General features: G+C 37.5%; 1 protein-coding gene across 2 annotated transcripts in view; it reads left to right on the top strand.

Annotated features, from left to right (window-relative positions):
- Positions 1–23,851, top strand: part of IGSF11 (immunoglobulin superfamily member 11) — a 205,457-nt gene extending 181,606 nt beyond the window's left edge. For both annotated transcript variants that reach the window (XM_074214563.1, XM_074214562.1), the window contains exons 5-7: positions 9,211–9,333; positions 10,881–11,031; positions 21,426–23,851. In XM_074214563.1, the coding sequence (XP_074070664.1) occupies positions 9,211–9,333; positions 10,881–11,031; positions 21,426–21,867 (716 nt within the window). In that variant the 3' untranslated portion in view covers positions 21,868–23,851. The remainder of the gene's footprint in view (positions 1–9,210; positions 9,334–10,880; positions 11,032–21,425) is intronic.
- The last annotated feature ends 1,695 nt before the right edge of the window (positions 23,852–25,546 follow it).

The raw sequence follows: 25,546 nt of genomic DNA, 5'->3' as shown, positions 1-25,546 counted from the left end.
TTTAAGATATGGGAAGTGATCAGATTTCCAGGGGAGAAAGTATATGGAGAGAAGAGAAGAGAAGGCTTGTAGAGAAATCCAAGGGGAGAGAAAGATTATGGTTGATCTGTGGTCCATGAAGGAGATGGGAAGGTTTAGGATCTCTGGATCATTGGATGGGGTTTCAACTTATCAAGGAGGAAGATCAGAAAGATAGCTCTACTCTTCTTAATGAAGAAGTAAAGCTATCATTTGCAGACAGGAGTTGGGAGTGGGCTTGGGACCTTAAAGACAGAATAAAGTTTGAAACAGCTGCTCTGGGGAGGAAGCATGTTACAGATTCAGAATACCCAGTTTCATATCTTGATTACTAATCAGTAATGATTTGGAACATTTTTTCATATTGTTTATATATGAAACTAACCACTACTATAGCTACATTGCCTAGGCCAAGTCACCTTAATTTTGGGGGGCTCAGTTACTGTACTTGTAACATGAAGGTGGTGGACTAGACCAGAGGTTTTTATCTTGTGTATGTGCATGCATGTGTGCATGTATGCTTGAGATCCTTTTGGTAGTCTGAAGAAATTTGCATACTATTCAGGATAATGTTTTTAAATACATAAAATAAAATACATAAGCTTACAAAGGTTACACCAGATTAGGACACTTTGGTCTAGAAATAGTCTCTAAGATATATTCTGGCCCAAACATTCTCTAGTTTTATGAGTCCATCAAATGAACAGAGGGATTGTTAAGTAGCAGTAAGGGCCAGTTTGAACTTAGATAGCATGGATTTATAGTGGACTCTGGTAACATAACTTTGTTTAGCAGTGCTCAGGACTCAGAGTTGAGACAATGAATGGCATGGAGCTACACGGTTTTACATGATTGGTAATTATCAGGGCAGGAACAGCCATAAAGTTGCCCTGCCCTGGGTTGAGTTTGTCCACCAGGTGGCTTTATAGACCTGAGAGAGTTTAGCAATGAGAGTCAGAGGGCAGGGGAGAGGGAAGGAATATAAACGTTAGAGAAGGGATTTATTCCATTTATTTTTATTTTCAAAATCTTCTATGTTACATAGGTGTGTATTTAATGCTCACTGATGGATTAATATTACAACAGGTATAGCTTTATGGTGATAATATTAATAACAATTACATTAATGACTAATTATAAATTATAAAACTTTGAAGTTTTATTTATACTTGGTGAAAACAAAAATTATTCTAAGGGTTAAAGTTAGGCATAGGAAGTTAAGGTGAGAAGCATGTAGACTTAAAGCCAACTCTCCCTTGTACTAGAACCTTAGAACCTATCCCTTGAAGACTAGATTTTTTTAAGTAGAGTTGACATTTCTTGGGGCCCTGCATCAGCTCCCATAGCCGGGTAATGGCCATTCCTGGCCACCCCCTTCTAGCTTTGCAGGTTCCTCAAGGACATAAGCTGCTTGCTTATAATTGTATCATCCGTTCTTATCACAATTCTAGGTATTTAGTAAATACTTCATAAATGATTCCTAATTTATTCATTTATAATGTGCCAGGTTCTAACATTAGGAATGTCAAAGACAATGAGGGAGGATTGGTTTTACAAACTTGGTGAACTCATCAAATTCCAGTTCAGTTAATTCAGTGCTGAGCACTGGGGCTATAAATAAGAATAAATAAGAATAATAAAGGTAGTCCTTGCCCCCAGGGAGATACTTTCTAAGGGGGAAGAGATGCAAAAGGAATCTGGAAAGCAACCATGGTGGGTGAGGTGGAGGAGAGAGAGCTACCAAGGACCAGCATAGCCCCTGACAAGAAGTGGATAGGTCGTTGGAAAAGTTCAGACCCCAGTCTGCTCTGGAGGAAAGCTTTGGGAGGAGTTGAGGGCCTTATCCTCTGGCCCTCCAATCAGGGGAGAAGCAGCGTGTTCATCAGATCCCATGCAGAGGATGCTTAGATCTGTTTTTCCTGTCCTAATCCCTCTCTTTCCCTCTGATTTCACATCACAGATTCTTGGAAATCTTGAACTAGCTTGTAGCCATAGATACCTCAAACTCAGTATATCCAAAATGAACTCACTCATCCTCTTATCTCCCATACCCTGTTCTCTTCTGAACTCTTCTTGCTCTTATGCCTCTATCCTCCTGTTCTCCCAGGCTCTCAATGCCAGAGGAAGCACAAACTATTTGCCATCTTGGACACCTCGATCACACTCACCTAATGTATCCATTCTGTAGCTAAGTCTTGTCTCTACCTTCCCAACTCCCTCATATACATTTTTATTCTTGCTACTTAAGCAGGTGTCACCCTGGTACAAAGCTCCAGTGACTTCACCCCGACTTCGTCTCTCCACCTCTATTCTGTGTGCCACCTCCTAAACCATAGATCTGACATGTTGCACAGATCCCTACCCTCACCCCACTCAGGATACTCTCCTCCAGGATTCAGCTTTTAAAGTGCTTCATAGCAAAGCCCCTTCCACTTATCTAGTCTTATACCTCCAACATACTCTTATAATTGAACAACACCAGCCTTCTGACTTGTCCTCAAACCTCACACTATTCCTTGATTGCATTTTCACTATTTGACCCCGTTTCTAGAATGCTCGCTCTCTCTCCCTGCTTCCACCTCTTGGCTTCCCTGACTCTCTTCAAGACTTGGTTTAAATTCCACTTTCTCTAAGAAATTTTTTCCAGTTCCCTTCAGTGCTAATGCCTTTTCTTTGTTATTATCTCTCACATTGTGTGTATCTTGTCTGTGTATAGTTGTTTGCATGCTGTCTCTTCTATGAGTTGCAGACTCCCTGACAGTGGGTGCTCTTTTTGCCTTTTTATCCCCAGCCTGATCTTTACTAAGTGCTTAATGAATTCATGTTGATAATGAGAAGGAGAGGAAGAAGAGAAGAAGGAGGAAGATGAGCCTGTGGATTGATGATTTCAGTCCTAACAAGCATACCAGAAATTCCTTTTTGTTAGCTGAGGCTTTTTGAAGAGTTGTAAAGGTTAACTCTGCCTGACTGGCCTTAAAAGATCTCTTCTGGGAGGCATTGACTTGTCATCTGGGAAACTTCCTAGGTCTTCCACCTTTCTTTAAAATGATTAATTGTGGGAAATGGAGTTTAGAAGACTCCTAAGGACTCCAGTGAAATTCTTATTCAGTCAATCAATAAATATTTGTTTCTGTACCAGATATGGAGCTAGGTGCTGGTAGGGAACTGGGGAGAAAGGGACAAAAGGAGTGAGGGGAGGAGAGAGACAGACAAAGAGACACAGGATACAAAGACAAAAGAAAGAATTCCTGCTGATGAGGAGCTCACAGGCTAGCTAGGGAAGGCAATATATGCTTTTCATATTTAGGCATCACAAGATAGGGAATAGACTCTGTACTTGGACAATCAGGAAAGGCTCAAGAAGTAGAAGTTGTCATTTGAATTGAGCCTTAGAGAAAACTATGTGGCTAAGGAGGAAGGTATGAATTCTAGGCTTGAGGAATTGAAATGGAGGGTTGTGAGGAATAGGGATAGATAGCCTGTGCCAGGGGCATGGTGATAGGTGATTTAGTGTTGTGTATTAAGAATAGGAAAATAGGCCAGTTTGACGGGAGGTCAAGGAAAAAAACATGTAATAAAGCTGGAAAAGTAGGTTAGTATTTTGGTTGTGAAAGACTAAATGCAATTGTTTGTATTTGATCCTTGAAATAACAGGAAATCACCAGAGTTTATTAAATAAGGGAGTAAGGTTTGTACTTTAGGAAAATCACTTTGGTATCTTTGTGGAGGATGGGTTAGAGTAGGGGAGGTCATTGTAATAGTCCAGGAAAGAGATCCATTGCTCCAGTTCCTTCTTGGGAGAGAGAGGTCCTCAGCCTCATGAACAGGACATCATACTTAGACCCTAACACTACAATTTAGAAAAGGTTATTAAGAAAACCACAGAAATATTGTCCAAGCAAAAACAGAGAAATTCACCAAAAATGCATTATTTGATCAATATTTCCAGTGCACAGCAAGGCCTTATTATTATTTTAGAGAATGGGATATTCTAGGTACATTAAATGGTTATCTAATCAAAGCCTAACCTTTTAGGTGTCCAAACCTTGCTTTAATTTTTCCCTTTCTTTAGTAAACAAAGTAGATTGAACACAATTTAACCTTTTCTTGATGATTCAGGATCATCATTATATATTATCTTTGAGGATCCTTGGAGCTATTTTGTACTCAGTTTGCCTTTTCCTTGAATTCCCTCATTGCTCTGCTATCCTTCTCTTTACTTATTTAATTTCTTCCCTGTCTCTACTTTTGTTTTAGATTCAATAAAATGTTTTTCACTGACCCCTTTCCTTCCAGTCTGCTATCCATAGCCTCTGCTTTTTGTCTCCCACTTTCTATTTATAGCTCTGAACAGAACTGAAGGTTGAAGACATGAAAAAATGCTCTAAATCATTATTAATTAGAGAAATGCAAATTAAAACAACCTTGAGTTAACATTTCACACTTATCAGATTGGCTAAAATAACTGAAGAGAAAAGTGGCAAATTGGGATACTAATTCATTGTTGGTGGAATTGTGAACTTATCCAGCCATTTTGGAAGATAATCTGGAATTATACCCAAATAGCTGTTAAAGCAGCCTTTTGACCCAACAGTACCACTATTAGGTCTATTTTCAAAGCAGATTAAGGAAAAAGGGAAAGAACCTATATGTTCTAAAATATTTATAGTAACTCTCTTTGTGTTGGCAAAGAATAGGAAATTATGGGGATGTCTATCAGTTGCAGATTGGCTAAACAAGCTGTAGTATATGATTGTGATGGAACATTACTGTGCTTTCTTATAAGAAATAATGATTTTGATGATCTTCGAAAAATATAGATTTGCATGAAAAAACAGCAGAACTAAGAGAACAGTGTATACAATAACAGCAATATTGTTTTAACAATGGTTTTGAAAGACTAATTTTGAATATTATAAAGACCCATTTATGTTACCTGCATCTAGAGAAGTAACAAATAGAAGTGTGTATATATACATATATGTATATGGTAGCCATCTCTGGGGTTGATGGAAAATGTTTAATGATAACATATATTTAAAAGGAATAACAAATTGTACATAATATATTTGCAGTTTTGTGTGTAGTCATCATTTTGATTATACAATGTAATGGAAATTCTTGTGTTTTTTCATAAATTAAAAGTAAAATAAGTAATTTTTTAAAAAAAGATTTTAAAAAAGGACTAGAGGAAAGCCTTAATTTTGTATGAAAAATTACTTTGACCAGGGGAGAAGGTGGTTTCAAGGATCATCAAGATCTACATGCTGAATAGAAACTAGACCAACAGTAAACTCCATCAGAGCATTCTCCTACTAATACTGTATAGTTTTAAATAATTGAAAACCATAGTCCCCAAAGTGTTAGAGTTTAGTGTCACTCAAAGAGCAGTGGAGAGGAGTACAAATAGTCTGTAAGACAGCTAGCTACAAATTGTGCAAGAGAATTAATATAAAATAAATTGGCAAAAAGCTTTTTGACTGAAAAAAAGAGATGAGCTAGTTTTGTGGTGAAAATGAGAGAAAACTGATGAATGTCCTTGTGTTTCCATCCACTGATATCCACAAAATGTTAAGACACTTAAAGGAAGACCTCAACCACAGTATGTGAACCTCTGTGGAAGATCAGTGGCTAGGTGTCTGTTGCTTCTGACTCTTTGAACTTGGACAAAATGCATGTTCTTTTTAGGTCCCTTTTATATGCTGTCTTCCCCCATTAGAATGTAAACTCGTGATCAGAAACTGTTATTTTAGGCCCTTAATAAATGTTTATTGGTAACTTGATTTAACTAGATATAAAATAGTATCATGGATAAGATTTCAGATCCATTGAAATAAAAAAAACATTGCTTCATTTCTTTTTTTTAGAATATAAAATACTTGGGCTTTGTGTCTTCTGTTTTCATCATTGTTCATTCTTAAGTTTTTTCATTAATTTTCATGTTTTTGGTGAACTTATAACTGAAGCTCTGAGCTGTGGGTAAGGGACTGACTGTTACAATAAAGAAATTATTTTATTATAGTCACTGGGGAGAGTTAATAGCTATACAAATGATGATTTACAAAAATGTTATATTATTGAAACATTGGTATTATAATAGTAGTATTGGGGTACAGAGTAATATCCTGAATTCTAGAACAGTTTGCATAGTGATGCCTCAAGTGAAAATTGTTATATTAATTCTATCTATATAACTTACCTAATAATTGAAATTTGCTATTGCTACATTATTTTTCTTGGACAGACACTGGCAGTGTCTTAATCATGAAATGCCAGTTTTTTCCATTATACATATTAATTTTGGACTTAATATCTCCTTCTTTTCTCCCCCCCCAATAGTGTTTTGATACTGATTAATTATATGGATATTATGGCCATAGTTTACCTGGGTTTTGGCAGATCATGGGACCATAAAGAACTAGAAGGGACATCAGAAGTCATGTAGTTCATATCCATCTTTTTATTTATTTGTTTTAACAGATGAGGAAACTGAGACCATTTAACTTAAGTGATTTACTCAAGTTCACACAAGATGATGTGTCAGAAGTGCTCTTTCCCTTTGAACCATTGCTGCTTTTCTATATATGACATCAAATTTCCTAGTAATCATATACATAAAATGGAAAGATGAGGACTAAATTATAGTATATATTGGTGCATTTAGATGCAGTTGAACTAGACTCAGAGAAATTTTGGAGGGAGAATTCTTAGATCAATATCCCTGGGCACTGTCCTTCGTCCTCTCCAATTTAGCACTTTTTATTTATGACTTGGATGAAAGCAGAGGTGGTCTGCTTACCAAATTTGTGAATGGTATAAAACTGAGAGGGATGTTTAATATGCTAGATGACAGAATAGGGACCATAAAAGATTTAAATCAACTGTAATGACCACTCAAATATAATGTTACAAGATTTGAAGGGAATAAATGTAAAATTTTGTATTATAGCTTAAGAAAATCAATTACAGAAGTATTTTAATCTTGTAAAAACTGGAAGTATAGAAATAAAGAGGAAATTACCAAGTTGATATATATAAAATGGTTAGTTGAGACATGACTAGGCTCTTTGGAGAGCAGAGGGGAGAGTTAACTTACTTTGCCTGCCTTTGTAGGATAAAACTAGGAGCAATATGAAATTATTAGGCAGATTTTGGTTTGATGTAAGGAAAATATTCCTAACAATTGGAACAGTTAAAGAGCTTCCTTTAAAAAGGTAGCAAGTCAGTTGGGGAATGGCTTAGCAAACTGTGGTATATGTATGTCATGGAACACTATTGTTCTATTAGAAACCAGGAGGGATGGGATTTCAGGGAAGCCTGGAGGGATTTGCATGAACTGATGCTGAGTGAGATGAACAGAACCAGAAAAACACGTATACCCTAACAGCAACATGGGAGTGATGATCACACTTGAAGGACTTGCTCATTCCATCAGTGCAACAATCGGGAACAGTTTTGGGCTGCCTGCAAAGGAGAGTGCCATCTGTATCCAGTTAAGGAGCTGTGGAGTTTGAACAAAGTTCAAGGACTATTCCCTTTAATTTAGAAAAAAACAGATATCTTATTGTCTGATCTTGTTACCTCTTAGAATTCTTGTCTCTTCTCTAAGGATATAATTTCTCTCTCATCACACCCAATTTGGATCAAGGTACAACATGGAAACAAAGTAAAGACTGACAGATTGCTTTCTGTGGGGGAGAGGGAAGTAAGATTTGGGGGAAATTGTAAAACTCAAATAATATCTTTAACAAAAATTAATAAAAAAAATAAAAAGGTAGCAAGGAGGTCTGAAAGTGCTCAGGCAGAGGCTAGATGTTTTAGAAGGAATTCCTTATTAGGTATAAATCTTAATGATGCTTGAGCTGAGTCTTGAAAGAAGTGAGGTATATTCTTGAGAGAGAAAGTGAAAGGAGTGACACCTAGGTGGTGCAGTGGATAGAACACTGGTCGTGGAGTCAGTAGGACCTGAGTTCAAATACATCTTCAGACACTTAATTGCATGACTGTGTGACTTTGGGCCAGTCACTTAAACCCCATTTCCTTAAATAAAATTTTAAATAAATAAATAAAAGGGAAAGGGGGAATACATCATAGCCAGGCCAAAGGCATGATGTTAAGGGATGGAGTTCTGTGGGTCAGGAACAGAAAGGACAGTTTGGCATTGAGTATAAATGGCAAGGAGAGTAAGTTGGAAAGATAGTTTGGAGTCAAATTGTGATGGATTTAAAAACCAAACAGAGGAGGAGAATTTAAATATCCTAAAGCAGATGTGATGTAATCCTGGATGGAGCAGCAGTAGCAACTGAGGAGAACTGAGAGTGAATCTTAAAGGAATCCAAGGATTCCTAGAGATGGCAGTGAGGAGGGAGAGTTTTCTAGAGCCTTAAGGAACAATTACTGTAGAGCCCAGAGACAGATAGGGAAATTGGATACCATATGGAATAGCAAGGAAGACAATATGGCTAGATAATGGAGTGTGCATAGGAAAACTGGAAAAGTTGATTGGGGTCTGGTGGGAAGAGCTTAAACTGACGAACCCAAGAGTTTTCAATTAAGCCAAAAGGTGACCAGAAGCAACTAGAAAAATTTAATTAGGGGAATGACATGCCCAGACCTACACTTTAGGAATATTACTTTAACTATGTAGGGGATGGATGGGATAGGGAGACAGGCTCAAGGCAGAGAAGTACCAAATAGGTTGTGATAGTCCAGGGGAGAGCAGCTGAAGACCTGAATGTGTAAATGGACTGAAAGGGATGGATATGAAAGATGAGGAAGAAGTATATGACATGCCACAGTTGATCTCAAATCTACTTCATTTTTCACATGGTAGACTCCTTTGGAGTTAAGGTGCTGCCTCCTCCATGAAACCTTTCCTGATATGTAATTTTGAAATAACTTTGTATCAGCTCTGTGGGTGTATTGCCCTTTGCTAATAGTATATAACTTGTATCTCTCCAGTAAAATGTAAAACTCCTTGAGGGGAGGGCCTGTCTCATTTTTAAAATTCTGTATCTTTACCTGTTACCATGGTGCCTTTGCATATAGTAGGTGCTTGAAAAATGTTTGTCATATTCAGTTAGATTTCTTTTGAGTAGAAATTCTCAGCAAAGTTTTCTTTTTTTTAAAAAAAATTCTCTTTTTACTTTGCTTTTCCACTCCTAAATATGCTTTTTGCCATTATCCCCACAGACCAAATCCAGGGCACAGTCACTCTCCGTAATATCAGTTCCGTCTCTTCTGGCTTATACCAGTGTGTGGCTTCAAATGCCATTGGGACCAGCACTTGTCTCTTGGATCTTCAAGTCATCTCACGTGAGTCTATTTAAGGCCAATGTTAGTGTTTCCTGGTTCTAGAACAAGAAAGTATGGATTCAATCAGGTATCTTGAGGAATGGCGTATTCTGATTAGTCAGTCAACATTTATTAATTACCAACTACATGCTGGGCAGCATGCTGAGCTGGGGAGGGTGGGAGAGGGATACAAAAAAGAGGCAAAAGAATCCCTGCCCTCAAGGAGTTTCTAATATAATGGAATTACTTAATTAGTGATTTCTTAAGAGTTGGAATAATCTATGTTAATATATTTTCTGCCAGTTGTCCTTGAAAATTTTTCTGATGTGTGATTAGGCAGCTTGGTGGCTAAATGAATAGAGTGCAAGTTTAGGGAACACTTATAGATCCCAGAGGCAGATAGGGAAATTGAATACCATATGGAATAGCAAGGAAGACAATATGATTAGATAATGGAGTATGCATAGGGAAATTGGAAAAGTTTGAATTCATATTTGGCCTCAAATACTTACTGGTCAATTCATTTACCTGTGTTTGCTTTAATCCATTGTAGGACAAAATGGCAAACCACTTCAGTATTTTTACCAAAAAATTGCCATTACACAGTTTGGTCCATGGGTCAATGTGCAATTGGTCCGTGCTGTAATGGATAGAGTGCCAGGCCAATAGTTAGGAAAACTCTTCTTACTGAGTTCAAATCTGGCCTCAGACACTAGCTGTGTGATCCTGGTCAAGTCACTAATTTTTTTTGCCTCAGTTTCCTCATCTGTGAAATGAACCGGAGAAGAAAATGGCAACCCACAATGGTATCTTTGTCAAAAAAAGTTGGATATGACTGAAAATGTGATTGAGTGAGAGGTCCAGTGATTTGCCCAAGATCACACAGACATGACAGATATAGGACTTTAACCCCATGTTCTTTTGACTCTGAGACTCACTCGCTCCACTGTGCTACCCTGACTCAGAAGTCATATTATAATGATTAAATTTTATTCAGTCATTATATATGCAGAAAAGGTAGGAAACTGAGTTGAATTTTTCCTGACCTCAGGATGAATCCTTTTTTTTGTTATCGTTGTTCAGTGATTTTCAGTGGTATATAATTCATTATAATTCCATTTGGGGTTTTTTTGGCAAAGATATTGGAGGATTTTCCTTTTCTTTCCCCAGCTCGTTTTGCAAATGAAGAAACTGAGACAAACAATGTTAAGTGATTTGCCCAGGGTCTCATAGATTGTAAGCATCTGAGACCAGATTTAATCTCATGGACACTTCCTGCTTCTGGCCCAGAACTTCACTTCACCACCTGGCTATTCATATCATAAATTCTAGAAATTTTTTTTTTGAGGGTTAAACTGAGCTATGTTCTATATTGTCATTCATGTCTTTTACAACTAAGACAGTTTATTAATGGAGATTCCAGTTAATTGAAGTTTTATTGTATATGAAAGAAATAGACTGAACAATTGTACAGAGCAAGTATTTGATACTTTCTTGGGAGCATCTCTTGAGTTTCTGCAATGTTGAGCCAATGGTGTTGTTCTTTACTTTTCCAATGCTTGTCACAGCCCAGCCCAGGAGTATTGGTGTCATTGCGGGAGTTGTTAGCAGTGCTGCAGTTGTCGTCATCCTATGTCTTATCTTGATGCTTGTGGCTTTCTTTTACTGGAGAAGCAGAAATAAAGAGGAAGAGGAGGAAGAGATCCCTAATGAGATAAGGTTTGTCTAAGTCTGGTCTTGATGACATAGCTACAAGTTGGTTTCTGTTTATATTTCTGTTCAGCTTAGGAATGAAAATTTCCTCACTGGTTTTTCAATCATGGTTTTTAAGGTTTTTAGGAGCAGCTAATACCCATCTGTCATTTCTCAGGTCCTAGGTGAAATTTTGAGGCCACTGGCAATATCCTAAGGATCATTTCTTTAGTACAAACTTTTTAAGGTGCTCATGCACACACTGTCTCATCACAACATCATGACATGATGAAAAGAATGCCATTTTAATTCTAAGACTGCATCCTATGTTCCTGATTTTCAAATGATAATATCATCATCAAATTGATAATTTATATGTCCTCATACTTGAAACTTATGTTTTTATGGATCTGAGGCAACATTAGCTCCCTCTACATTTTGTTTTTATGTCAAATTCCTCTGCAAATACATGCTTCTCCTCTGGCTTCCCAAGGGAATTTTCCCCTTTCCCAAAGATAGTTTTTTAAAATTATTCAGCAAAACCAACCAAAACTCCCAACCTTGTCTGATGGCATATGTAGTACCCTACTCCTATGATCCTCTGCTTCTTTAGGGAAAGGAGGGAGGTGCATCTTTTGATCTCTTCATTGTGTTGACCCCCAGGCCTAATTCTTTATATACTTTAGGGTGTAAAATCCTTCACCAAAAGCAACACTATGGCTTCCTTTTCTCTTGTTATCTTCATCCTGTATTACCTGGGACTTTGTCTTTTTGATCACAAAGGACCAATAATGGAAAGAGTTGTCTTACTCTACCATCTCTTTTAAATGACAAATTCCAGATCTTGCTCTTCAGCCCAACAAAAAGTACAGTCAAGCTAGTGAGCTAGAATGTAGTTTTAGTCTGTTTGTTTTGCAATTTGCAAGGGCATCCTTTCCCCACTGTGTGCCCAGGCTCACAGTGATTGTTAATGGCTCCACCTTGTGCCCTTATCATTAGAATTTAAGCACCTTGAGAGGAGGGATTGTTCATTCTTTGTGTATGCTTCTCTCTGTGTTTGCTTGGTACAAGAAGGCACTTATGAAGTACTTGTTGATTGAGCATAACTTTTGATTCCTCTCTGTTCTCTGTCAGCCCTGTTAGGGTCACACTTTCCTCCCTGATGTATTTGGATACGGGAAGTAAAGGAAAGGAAATAGTTTAAAAACCACAGGTTCTGAATATGGAAACAGAAATAGTCAAATTAAAATGGATTGAGAATCAAGCCCAGTTTTGAACATATGTCTCATGTGTGGAACATACAAATGGAGATACTTTTTTGGTGTCAACCAGATCAGAACCTACTTCTAACCTATGAGTGACCAGGGCCAAAACAGAGCAGACTAGAGACAGGAGGGTAAAGATACAAACAGAAGTTTAATTTAATTAAATTAATTTCAGAGTGAGGAAGAAGATGACTGTAGGTAGAATATACCTCCACCTAAGAAAGAGGGCTTAATGTTGCTGAAGCTGGGGTCACTTATATCCATGAAAAGGCTTGGCCCCAGCACAATGCTCGAACATTCTTAGGTCTTGAGACAGTTGTCATGATTGACATTCTTGGGTCAATCATTGTCTCAAGTCTTGGAGGTCATGATTACTTTGTGGTGAACAGAGCCAGAGTTCAGGGACAGTAACAGGAGTTCTGTGTATGGCGGTTGCAAGGGTTAGCAAAGAGGAAAAAAGCTAGTTGTTAGCTAGATGGAGTTAAGGGATAAAAAGTAGCTAGGAGGAAGACTTGCTATAGAGAAGTCAGGGAAGAGGAAGCCTGTGGAATTGGTGAGAAAAAAACAAAACCCACTAAAAATTGGTTTGTTGGTCTTCCTTTGAGAGAACATTTTCAACATCAGGTTGGGGAGATTAGGGAGAGAACCACAGGTTGTTAAGAGGTTGTATGTATCAAGAAATTATGTGATGTGTTGAGAAAGTTGATGTTTACATCATTTGTGCACAACTTTAAAAAATGGATAAAGAGAAAAGAGATAGGACTCTATCAAGGTTGAGTAGAAGAGTAAAGGGAGGGCTTTTTAAGGATTGGGGAGTGATAAGGAACCAATGGAGAGACAAAAATTGAAGATAAATGGGAGAAAAAGGATAACATTTCCCTTTGGTACTGATACTAAGGCTTTTGGAGGAGGGGAAATTGGATTGTCCCTTTGAATGGTCTCAATCTCCTTGGTGAAATGGAAGATAAATAACTTGTTCTAAGTGTCAGGGTGGTAAGGAAAATAGGATTCTTTCTCCTAAGTGGAAAATTAGGGGCTTGAGAAAAGAAGGAAAGATTTAAAACAACTGCTGTGGAGATTGCACTAGGTGGAAGTAGCAGGAGGGAAAGTCGGGCCACAGGAGTGATCCAGGAGTTGCTATGCATTGTTAATTTATAAGAAACTTTGTGGACCTGAATATGTTATATAACTGTGAGTTGTTATGATTGTTGTGTCAGTAGCTTCAGAAATACTTGTGTAGGGGAAAAAAAAGAATTTATACATGGTAGCTCTTGGCCAGGCTCTTAGTCAAAATGCTATTGGGGCAAATGTGACCTTCAATACTTAACACTTATTAGCTGTTCGACCCTGGGCAAGTCACTTAATCTTGATTGCCTTGTCAAAAAAATGCTATTTAGGGGCATTGTGGTATGGCTTTCCATGTAGTGAGGTGCATTTCACAGATGAGACATTGAAGAGAACAATAATCACTATTCAGAGAAAGTTTCCTATGTGATGAGATAAATTTATGTATGAGATGAAGAATAGCATCTAGACCTTTTCATGTGGTGGTCTTCCCAGGTGGGATAATATTAGTATTCATTTTTTCCATCAGGTAGTTTAGATTGAAAACATAATTGAACTCAGGGAAGGTCTGTACAAATTTGTGGATGGTAGAGTCAAAAGTTAAAGGAAACACAATATGATTTGGGGATATATTCTTCAATTTTTTTAGGTTTATATCATCTGTCCAATAAAATATTCCTTGAAGACAGAATACTGTGCTCTATAGATTTTAAGTCAGACATAGTATGGTGAAAAATAATAAAATCCTATAGTATTATCTATGAAAACTCACAGTGAATTAGAAATTAAGCAAATAGCATATTTTAAATCTTATGTGTTTAATGAATGTGATGAGGTCAAATGGATTAATTGTCCATTTGAATAAAATTTCTTACTGGGGTTGTGTGGAAGAATTAAATGTAATATAAACTCTAACCCAATAATGACAGTATCTTTCTCAAAGTGAATGTTAGATTTCTTAAATGTGATTCTTATTATACTCTGGAGTTATTCTACTCCCTCCCTTTTTGCCCCCAATCTCCAGAAACTCATTATGTTGAAAGTTAATGGGAAAAATCTTATTTTATAATAACAGATCTTCACTTGCAGACAGTTTTCCAGAAACACATTTATTTTACAGGTAAATTGAAGTCAAGCTATAGTTAGCAAGTCTTGACAGTGTAAGCGACACATTTTTTTTTAATTTAGTAATAGTGTTTAGAATATTTGAGTTATTGGGATAACTCAAATTTAACAATACACTTCACTTGTGAAATTACAAAGCTGAGGGCCATCAGTGATCATCCAATTAGCAAGTGGGGCCTATGTTGACCTCTTTCTTTTCAGTTTTGTATTTAACTGATAATTGTTCCCCTGATTTAGCCTCTTCAAAGACAGAGCCTGACAAAAGGTGAAATTCTGATTGTGTTTACACTTTGTTTCTAAAACTATTTATTTTTGTACCCTTTTGTTGTAATAAAAGGCCTTAATGAGGACTGTGACCATTTGTTAAATAGCTGTACCTTTATGTTGAGAAAGAAGTATCAACAAAGGTTCAGTATGTTAACACACGTTCAACTTTATTTAAAATTTTTTTATTAATTTTTGTCACATTTTATGTTCCAAACTTGTTTCCCTTCCTCCCTCCCCACCCCACACTGGAGAAGTTCACAATTTAACACTTATTTACAAATATATGTAAACCATGCTTTACATGTTTCTATATATCAGTTCTTTCTCTGCAGGTGGATAACATCATTCTTTATAGGTCTTTTTTAGTTATTCTGAATATTTATAATATTCAAAATAACTTGGTTGTTCATTCTTGTTTTTCCAGACCATATTGTTATTACTGTAAACTACATTCTTTTGACTTTGCTCGTTCCACTTTTCATTATTTCATTCAAATTTTTCCATGTTTTTTTAAAGTCAATGAGCACATCATTTCTTATAGCACACATACATGGCTTTAAAGACTGACCCAAACTTAACTGATTCACTATGCTCAATTATTCTAATTTTAATCAAAAGAATTATATGGATTTAGAAAGTGTGAAATAGATTGGCCCAGTAAATGATGAGTCTTACATTGCAAGAAATTTTAGTCAGAGACTGGATGACTATTTGTCATAATGTTCAAGGGAAGGAACTCTGGATTAGAAGTTATAGGACTTGGGCTTCAATTCGGACCATTCTTCTTACTACATGAGTGACCTTAGGCAAGTTATTAACATCTCTGGGCCTGAGTAAAGAGTAGAGTGGATTTATGGCTCAGGTAGTATCCGTGATAATGCTTCTTTGCTGGTAGTCACTACCAGAATTCGTTGTTTCAAGTGAGACCAGATGACTTCCATTGGCATTGATAGACTACTTATACCTTAAGATGACTTTGGACTTTATGATTCTTGATTCTTTAGAATTTCTCACCAATAAAGCACCTTTTTACTAGTATGTCTAAATGTTTTCATATCTCCCCTCTCCCTCTTCCCCCCCCCCATGAAAATATATTTTATTAGTTATCTTAAGCACAATTTAGTGAAGAAAACTTGGTGGTCTTCAGATCATTGATCCCTTGTTGCTATCTCAGTTTTTCCAGGGTATGGGACCAGTACAACGTTATAGCATATAGATTTATTGAGTGTTGACCTTGGAGGAGTCAGAAATAATCTAATTATGAGAATGCCTTGCATTTATATTATTTTTCGAGATTTGCAAAGCACTTTACATATGTTATCTCATTTGATCCTTACTATAACTTTGTGAGATGTGTAACTTGACTAGGGTCATTTAATGTTTGAGGCAGTATTGGAACTGGTGCTTCCTGGCTCCAAGATCCACCTCGTTTCACATTTTGTCATCTTATTGCCAGGAAGACCTTGGTTCAGACACTTGCTAGTTTTGTAATCCTAAGAAAGTTATTTCCCTCTTTCACTTGTTTCCTTAAAGTATGTGTGGGGGTTGTTATAATAGTTCCTGCCCTATAGGGTTATTGTGAGTACCAGTGAAATAAAATAGAGGTCAGCACAGAGTTTTGCAGACCTTTTAGCTCTTATTATATGAATGTTTGCTATTATTATAATGACAATTAAATAGGCCTTCACCAACATCTGAACTCCACTTAGGATCCACTCAGGACAGTGATTATTGAAGCCAGAAAAGATCTAAACAGACTACTCAAGAACACTCTTACATGCTGCAAAACAGGGCCAAAGCCACTTACCTACATTAGTAATGAAAGACAGGACAAGAATATGAGGAAATAGGAGCACATTGAGGAAAATATGTAAAGATTTTAATGAATTAGATCAGAGAGCACTTTGAACTGAAAAAACCTGGGTTTAAGTCCTAGCAGCATTACTTATTAGGCATGTAGGTTAGCACCAGTGACTTTGTAGTTTAAAACCGCACATTCCTCATTTATAAAATGAGTAAAACAATGCCTCTCTTCATACTCTACAGATTATTGTGGTTCTCTGAGAGATGTTATTACTATTACTATAACTATATTACATCTTCATCATCATCAGTTATAGCATCTTCATCAATCATAACATCATGACAGCATATTTTTAAAGGACTTTTTATTTTCAAAAATGCTGTCATATTTATTTTCTCATGGAACCTTCCTGGTTATTAACATTCTTTCCTGCCTCAAATTATCTAGAATATATTTATATTTGGGCATATTTTATGTCCTTTGGGATGCATACTCCTTGAGAGCAGGGTTGGTTGTCCATTTTTATCTCTGTAAACCCAGCACCTGCATGGTGCTTAGCAAGAGTGGCCACTTAATGAATATTTCTTAAGTTTAACTGTATAATAAATAGCAAATTAGAGTGTGGACATGGACTCAGTTTGCATCTGTGAAGTGCTATACAGATGTTAGTTATTATTATAACTATTATTTTGACAAGTTGAAATGATTTGATAACCTCTTAATTGTACCTGGAGTGGATCTGACACTTAGATCATTGTTTGATTTTTTTTTTTTTAGGTTTTTGCAAGGCAATGGGGTTAAGTGACTTGCCCAAGGCCACACAGCTAGGTAATTATTAAGTGACTGAGGCTGGATTTGAACTCAGGTACTCCTGACTCCAGGGTTGGTGCTCTATCCAATAGCCACCCTAGATCAAGTGAACTGTGGTTCTATTTATTTGGCAAGATAGTCCACAATTAAGAATAAGAATAGGTGAATAAGACCAGTTCAGTTCTTGATCAAATGAGATATGTAGAATGCTTTGCAGACCTTAATGTTCTGTAACAATGCTAGCTGTTCTTATTGTTCTCAGTTCTGATTACTTCCTTGCATGACACAGAGGATCATAGATTTAAACATGGAGGAGACCTTAGACATTATCTCACACAGTCCCTTCTTTTAAAAAAATGAGAAAACTCAGACCCAGTGATATTAATAACTTACCCAAAGATACATAGATCAGAAGTGAAGCCCAGGTCCAGTGACTGTTAATTCAGAGTTGAATACTGCCTCTGAGAGAGTAGTCTTAGGGGGAAACCTTACTTCCACATTCCATACCTACTCTAATTAACCACTACTTGGATTATTCCTTTGACCATAGCCAGAGAGTAAGTTAATCACTTCTTAACTGGTGCTGATATTTGTCCTTCTATTTCAGAGAAGACCATAACAGCATGGGAGGTAAGGCCATGATAAGCACATGGATTGAATCTGAATGAAGGGATGCTGTGCTAAGACACTAGCCTCACTTTCTCCTCCAGAGCCATCCAGGTCCAGATGAGGAGTCAAGATGACTGGAGATGGTTCTGGATGTGAAGCAATCCAGGTTAAGTGACTTACTCAAGGTCACACAGCTAGTATGTAGTCAGTGACTGAGACTGGATTTGAACTCCTGTCTTTCTGATTCTGGGGTCAGTGCTCTATCCACTATGCCACCTAGGTTCTACTTAGCTCCTAGAATGAGGTTGTTCACCAACTTCCTTTCTTTTATTCTTATACAAGGTAAATTGGAATAATGGAGGTATTGGAAGAGATCCAGGGCAACCCTGGAAATTCATGTTTCAGCTTTCCGGGGGAGAAGAGGAAAATGGGGTTTAAAGTGAGAAGGGACTTTCCAGATCATCAAGTCCATCCACAAAACTGATGGGAGGGAGAAAGTAATTTGCCCAAGGTCATGTTAATATTGGTGATGGTGGAGTTGGAATTCTAGGTTATGTTCGAGTGACTTCTCATTTTGCTACTTGCCTAACCATAGGCTACTGTGAACCATTGTTTATCCCCACCCCACACACACAAAAGACTTACTAAACATCCTGCTTATTACTGTTATCTTTATTCAAGTCTTGATTCTCTACTTTATCTCAATGTTCCAAGAACTCAGTGTCCCTAATTCAGTTTACAATTATGAGATGCTCCCTTCCTTCCTTGGATCAGCCTATCTCCTACCTTCTTTTGTCTGAAAATTACAAGCATTAGATTGACTCTTTCCATGATCTTATTTGGACCTGCCTAATAAAGATCAGTCTTGATTTTTTACAGACCTCTAGGATCTTTTCCAGCTCTGAGTCTATTATCTTAAGTTAAAATATTGTTCAGGTTATTCCTTTAAGATCCAATCAGTCCAATTCAACCCAATCTAACCTATATTTATCAAGCACCTTAGTCTTACAAGACACAAAGACAAAAGAGAACAAATCACAAACAGCCCCTACCCTTAAGAAGCTAACATTCTCTTAGGAGTTAGAGCACATAAACAGAATAAAACATGATTCAATGAGGGAGGAGACAGTAAGGAGGGGTTAGCAGTGAAAGCTTCCCACAGGAAGTGTCATGTGAATTGTTTTGTTTTGTTTTTGCAAGGCAGTGGAGTTAAGTGACTTTTCCCAAGATCACACAACTAGGTAATTATTACGTGTCTGAGGTTGAATTTGAACTCAGGCTCTCCTGACTCCAGGGCCAGTGCTCTATCACTGGGCCACCTAGCTGCCTCCAAATTAACAAATCCTAAAGAAAACCAAATGTGCTCAATTTTTGCACTCCGTTTCCAAGCTGTTGACTCTTTTTTTCATAATTCTCTTGCATAGCTTATTCTTTTCACAATTTTTCTTCTACTTACCTTATTTGATGTTAAAAAATCATTTTCAACCTCTTCCAAAAGGACTTTTTTGGGCTTGAGACCAATTCAGTTTCCTTTTAGAACTTACACATGTAGGTATTTTTGCCAGTTTCCTCTTCTGAGTTTGTGCTTTGCTCTTCCCTGTTGCCATAGTAGCTTTCAGTGGTTAGGACTCTTTTTGGGTTTTTTTTTTTTTTTGCTCATTTTTTAAAAAGTTAAGCTCTGCTCCTGGGGTATAGGGGATTCTGTCCTATGTTTCTTGTGCTAGGAGACCAGGGTCCTGATCACTGAGTTTCTGCATTGAGGGCTTAGGTACTGGCAGCTTGCTCACTGTGCTGGCATTGCCCAGTCTTGTCATATCTGTCGTGTCTGGTTTCCAGGTGGGGCAGACCTTTGCTGAAGTCCTTCTGAGTTATCTTAAAGCTGGAAAACTGTTTCACTCTTGTCTTTTTGTGAATTTTATCACCCCAGAATTCTTTTAGACTTGATTCACCATTGTTGTTGAGAAAAACTGGGGAGAACATAGGTAACTTCTTGACTTCTCTCCACTGTCTTGGCTGTGCTCCTAAAACCAAGTATTATTAAAAACTCTGGTGATAAGACGTTCCAGGCATAGGGACATTAGCCTATGAAGATGCACCAAGGTGGGAAATGGAATGTTTGAGGACTGGAAAATAGGTCACTTGGGCTAGAAGACAGAGGGCATGAGTAAGTATAACAACTCAGATTGGAACCTAGGTATTCTTTTTTTTTTTTCAATCAATTAATTTGTTTTCAAATGAATATTAGCTTTCTCTTCTTCCTCTCTCCTTTTCCTTTTCTACTTCCCTTCAATGAAAAATACAAGAAAAATAAATCCTCATGTACCTTCATATAATCAAGTAAAACCATTCTTTTGCATTGGTCATGTAATTTTTATGACCTACTATGGCTTCCTAAGTTTAACTAGGGAACCTATTCAACACAATGACCAATCACAATTCCAGAGAATTCATGATGAAACCAGCTCCAAGGAGAGAGAATCCACCACTGTTTAGGCAGACCATTCCACTGCAAAAAAAAAAAAAAAAAAAAATTACATTGGTTACTTTGCAATCTGAGGTCTATCACCTCTATTAGGAGATGAGTAGCTGTTTTCATCATGAATTCTCTGGAATTGTGGTTGTTTGTCATGTTAAATAGGTTCCCTAGTCTTTCAAGTTAATATTGATATTTCTATTAATAATGATAAATTGTTCTCCTGGTTCTTCTCACTTTACTTTTATCTACATGAGTCTTTTTCTTCTTTCTTTGATCTCTTTGTAGGACTCAGATCTTTTGGCTTCCTGTCTAGAATTTTATTTGTTAGTCTAAAATATCATAGAAGATTGAATCAGAATTATAGAATTTGAGAGTTTGAAAGGACTATGCCAACCACTGAATCTCAGTCCTGTATGAAAGGAATCCTTAATATAAAACAAATAATTGAGTCTTTGGCAATCTCCTAGTAGGGGTAATGCACCCCCGCTATCAGTCAGATCATTCTACTTTAGTAATGGTTAGGAGGTTTTTCTGATACCAAGCCTGAATTCATGACTTCATGAATTTCAGTCATTGCTCCTGATTCTTCCCTCTGGGGCAGAGAGGAATAAATCTAAACCCTTTTCCACATATGTGACAGTCCCTCAAGTAATAAATATCAGTCCAAACTACCAAGACTTGAAGATCACTATCATGAATGAATGAATGGTTGAATGAATGAATGAAAAAAAACATTTATTAAGTGCTCTCTGTGTATGTCCTTTCTGAGTTTTTATTTCTTTAGGCTAATCACTCTCAGTTTCTTCAACCAGTCCTTTACCATTCTAGTGCTCTGCTCTGCCCAGTCCCCTAGCATTATCAATGTCATTTTTAAAACCTATGGAGGCCAGAACAAGAGGGATTGTGTTACATAGGTGATTCATGAGGAAGATGTGCCTGTGGGTATTGACAGAAAGTAAATCTTGATTAACTTTTAAATCTTACAATTGCTTCTTTCTAGGGAAGATGATCTTCCACCAAAATGTACGTCTGCCAAAGCTTTCCATGCTGAGGTCTCATCTTCAGAGAATAACACAATGACCTCTTCTAATACTTACAATAGTCGCTACTGGAACAATAACCCCAAAGTTCATCACACCATGGAGTCTTATGGCCACCTGGGAGACTTGCATCAGTCCTTCTCTCTCCACTCAGGCAGTGCCAATATACCATCGATCTATGCCAATGGAAGCCATTTGGTCCCACCTTCAGTGAAAACTCTAGTTGTGACTGCCAACAAAGCGCCATCACCACAGGCCACACCCAGGAACAATGGCTCCATCAGTCGGAAGCCTCGGTCACAGCACACACACTCCTATGCTGTGAGCCAAACCACATTAGAGCGAATTGGTGCAGTGCCTGTCATGGTGCCAGCCCAGAGTAGAGCAGGCTCACTAGTATAGAGCTGAGGTAGTTCAAGAAAACAAGATTTCACTATAAAAAGGGGTAGAATGCTGGAAAGAGACTGTTTTCCTCATCCTCACATCAGTTTTTTAAAAGATACAGTGGGAAGAACACTGCATATCAACTCCATCTTAAGATTTGCAAAAAAAAATTTGGATGGAGTTCCTCCAGCATGATGATTCCATTCTACCTTGTGGAGTTCATGGGGTTCTTATTACAGTGTTGAATCTCATAGATGTGCCAAGCCCAGGGAAGAAGTCAGAGGGCAGGTAAAACCCAAATTCTAGTCCACATGGGTTTATTCTCTAATCTATACCTAACTTACCTTTTTTTTCTTTATTTTTTTTTGAAAATGACTAAAGTGCCAGGTGGTGTTTGAATAATGAAAATCACTTTGAAAGAAAGATACCTTTAGTAAAGTGATGTTCTAACCATCCCCTGTGGGAAGGGGGTGGGGCAGAAATGGTTCATATTGACCCCCCCAAAAGAGTCTCAATGATAAAAGCACACCCAGAGAGCAACACTTAGTGAGAAGAGGGGAGAAACAGTTCCTTTCCTATTTATTTATTTATTTATCTTTTCTCTTGAACCATCTCATCTTAAGACCATTTCTTTAGTAGTTATCAATTGATGACTGATTTTTCTTTCTAGAATCAGTTTTATGCCCATGGCCACCACAGCTGTTTGTTATTCATTATTTTCCCAGGGAAGAAAATATTTTGGAAAGAAGACTATTTTTGGATAGGATGGTGTGAGGCTGAGCAAGAAGTAGAAGTTTGAGAATCAATGATTATGCTTAGTGAGTTAGGTAACATTATTATCACCCAAGAGCTGTTTTTGTTTTATTTTGTGGTTCATGCAGTTCAGGGAAGGCAACCTTCCAGGGCTGAAGCTTATAGGGCACTCCCTTTGTATAGGGTTGTCTTGGGGGGCATATCCCTTGTCATCGCACTAGGAGAGCAGCACGCAATACCTCTTGCATTGAGGCAGATAACTTCTCATTTGACAGATACTAAACAGTTGGGAGGAGTGAATTTAATTTTTTTTTAAAGGAAAAAACTGGTATTTTTTGACCAAGAGAAAAGGTGAGGCAAATGGGAAGATGGGATAGTTGTGATGCTTTCCCAGTTTGTGATTTGCTCCTGCTCCTGGTAAGGCCTACCCAATCTCTGTGACAGCTCAGGGTTGCCATTTTGCACAGGGGTTTACCCAAAGGCATCTCACGCCACTGCAAAAGTATTCCTTTTCTCCAGAATGAACCAACTGGCGTCTCTGCACAGTCTAGATTCACTGGGAAATTTGTGGACTTTCATGTCCTTTTGTGCTGAGGAGACCTGCCCACAGGTAATGTACTTGGTAACTGTAGAGCCTTAATCCAACCAGATTGCTAAAAGCACAAGCAGCTGCTTCTGGGACGTGATAACTTAATATGTAGCTTATCCAGAATACTGGACCCATAATTCATTTTTAAAGTGAGTTCTTCCCGGGTGTCTCTTACTCTCCCTTTCTACCCACCCTACCACACACACACACACACACACACACACACACACACACACATCCTTTTTGATCAACATTTCAACATTGACATCTTTGGAGATGGCCTTCTGGGCCATGATTTGACATGATATTGTGCCTTTCTTGCACAAAAAGAAGAAAAAAAATCCTTCTTCCACCAGAATAATTATCAAGAAGGCCAGACTCCAAATCTCATTCTCTCAGATATTTCAATATCAGTACGGATTTGGATTTGCTTTTGTGTACTGCTTATTATTCCATTTGTCTGCTCTTGGCTTTGTAAAAATCTAAATAAATGAAATGAATGTCTATACTTTTATAAAGTAAATAGAAAATTCTGACTTTGTAAAGGAGGCACTGTCAGCTAATGTTCAGGAAGCTGTAACGGTCATTCTGTAGAGAGAATCTTCTCTTGTATTTCTTTATTCTTTCTAATTGTCTAAAATTCAATAAAAGTTTATTCATATACAACAGGTGTCATTATTTTTAAAAAGATTAATAGTTTATATTTTCCCAATTACATGGAAAAGTAATTTTAAAACTCTTCAAAGTTTGAGTTTCTCCTTCCCCCTTCCCCCATACTGAGAAGGCAAGCAATTTGACATGTATTGTGTATGTATATCACCCATTTCTACATATGTCATGCTATGAAAGAAAACAAACAGAAAAGTCCCATTCAGACTCTACTAGTTCTTTCTCTGGAGATGGAACTCTTAAGTCCTTCAGAATTGTTTCGATCAATGTATTACCAAGAATAACTAAGTTTTTCATAACAGATCATCATACAATATTGCTGTTACTGTACTTGGATGTTCTGTTGATTTCACTTTTCATAAATTCACATAAATCTTTCCAGATATTTCTGAGAACATCCTGCTCATCATTTTCTATAGCACAGTAGTATTCCAACACAACTTGTTGAGCCTTCCCCCAGTTGGTAGACATCCTCTTAATTTTCAACTCTTTGTCACTACTAAAAGAGTTGTTACAAATAGTTTTGTACTTATAAATTCTTTCAATTTTTGTTTTTTTATCTCTTCATGATACAGACCTAATAGTGGGATTGTTTTTTAAAAGTCATATTCACTGATTAGAAATTTGTTCTCATGACTCTTCAAAAAGCAAAATATTTTTCAGGTTGCCTATTGACCACAAAATAAAATGTACATTCCTTTGTCTGGCATTCGAGGTCCTCTGTATTCTAACCTTTCAACCCTTTTTCCCCATAGGAATTCCTCAGACCAATCAAAATGGATGAACAGATAGTCCACAAGAATTTATTAAACCTTTTCTGTCTGCCAGGTAGCATACAAAATTTAAGGAACAAAAAACACTGGCACTAGAAGTGCTTTCCCTCACAGAGTTAGGTACATTCTATTGGGAGAGAGAATATGTAAGTAAAGAGGTATGTAACCTTAGAAAGGCAGGTTTGTCAACTGAGGGGACCAGGTGAGGCCTCCTGCAGAAGGTGATATCTAGGGCAGCTAGGTGGCACAATGGATGGAGCACTGACCTGGAATCAGGAGGACCTGAGTTCAAATCTGGCCTCAGACACTTAATAATTACCTTGCTATGTGACCTTGGGCAAGCCATTTAACCCCATTGCTTTGAAACACTCCCACCACCACCACCACCACCAAAGAAAAAGATGTCTGAGCTGAGTCTTGGAGGGAGCTGTTGATGCTGAGAGGCAGAGTTGAGGAAGGAGGATATTCCAAGTAGAAAGAAATCAGAGCAAAAGCCCAGAGATGGGAGAGCATATCATTCAGAGTGGCAGGATAATTAAAGGGTACTTTTTTTAAAGGTTTTTTGCAAGGCAATTGGGGTTAAATGGCTTGCCCAAGGCCCACAGGTAGGCAATTATTGTCTGAGGCCGGGTTTGAACTCAGGTACTCCTGACTCCAGGGCTGGTACTCTATGCACTGCGCCACCTAGCTGCTCCCGAGGGTATATGTTTTGACTGAAAATCATTTACTCTCAATTTTCTACCCTCCACTCATCTTTTTTTTTTTTAAATCATTTTAAATCAGATACAAGAGGTTTTCTTGGCAAAGATCTGGACTGCTTTTCCTTTTCCTTCTCCAGCTCATTTACAGATGAGGAAACTGAGGCAAACAGGTTGAAGTGACTTGTCCAGGGTCACACAGCTAGTAAATATCT

The sequence above is a fragment of the Macrotis lagotis genome, chromosome 1, assembly GCF_037893015.1.
Source record: "Macrotis lagotis isolate mMagLag1 chromosome 1, bilby.v1.9.chrom.fasta, whole genome shotgun sequence".
Lineage (NCBI taxonomy): Eukaryota > Metazoa > Chordata > Mammalia > Peramelemorphia > Peramelidae > Macrotis > Macrotis lagotis.
Note: the sequence above shows the minus strand (reverse complement) of the source record. Positions and strands in the feature narration are given on the sequence as shown.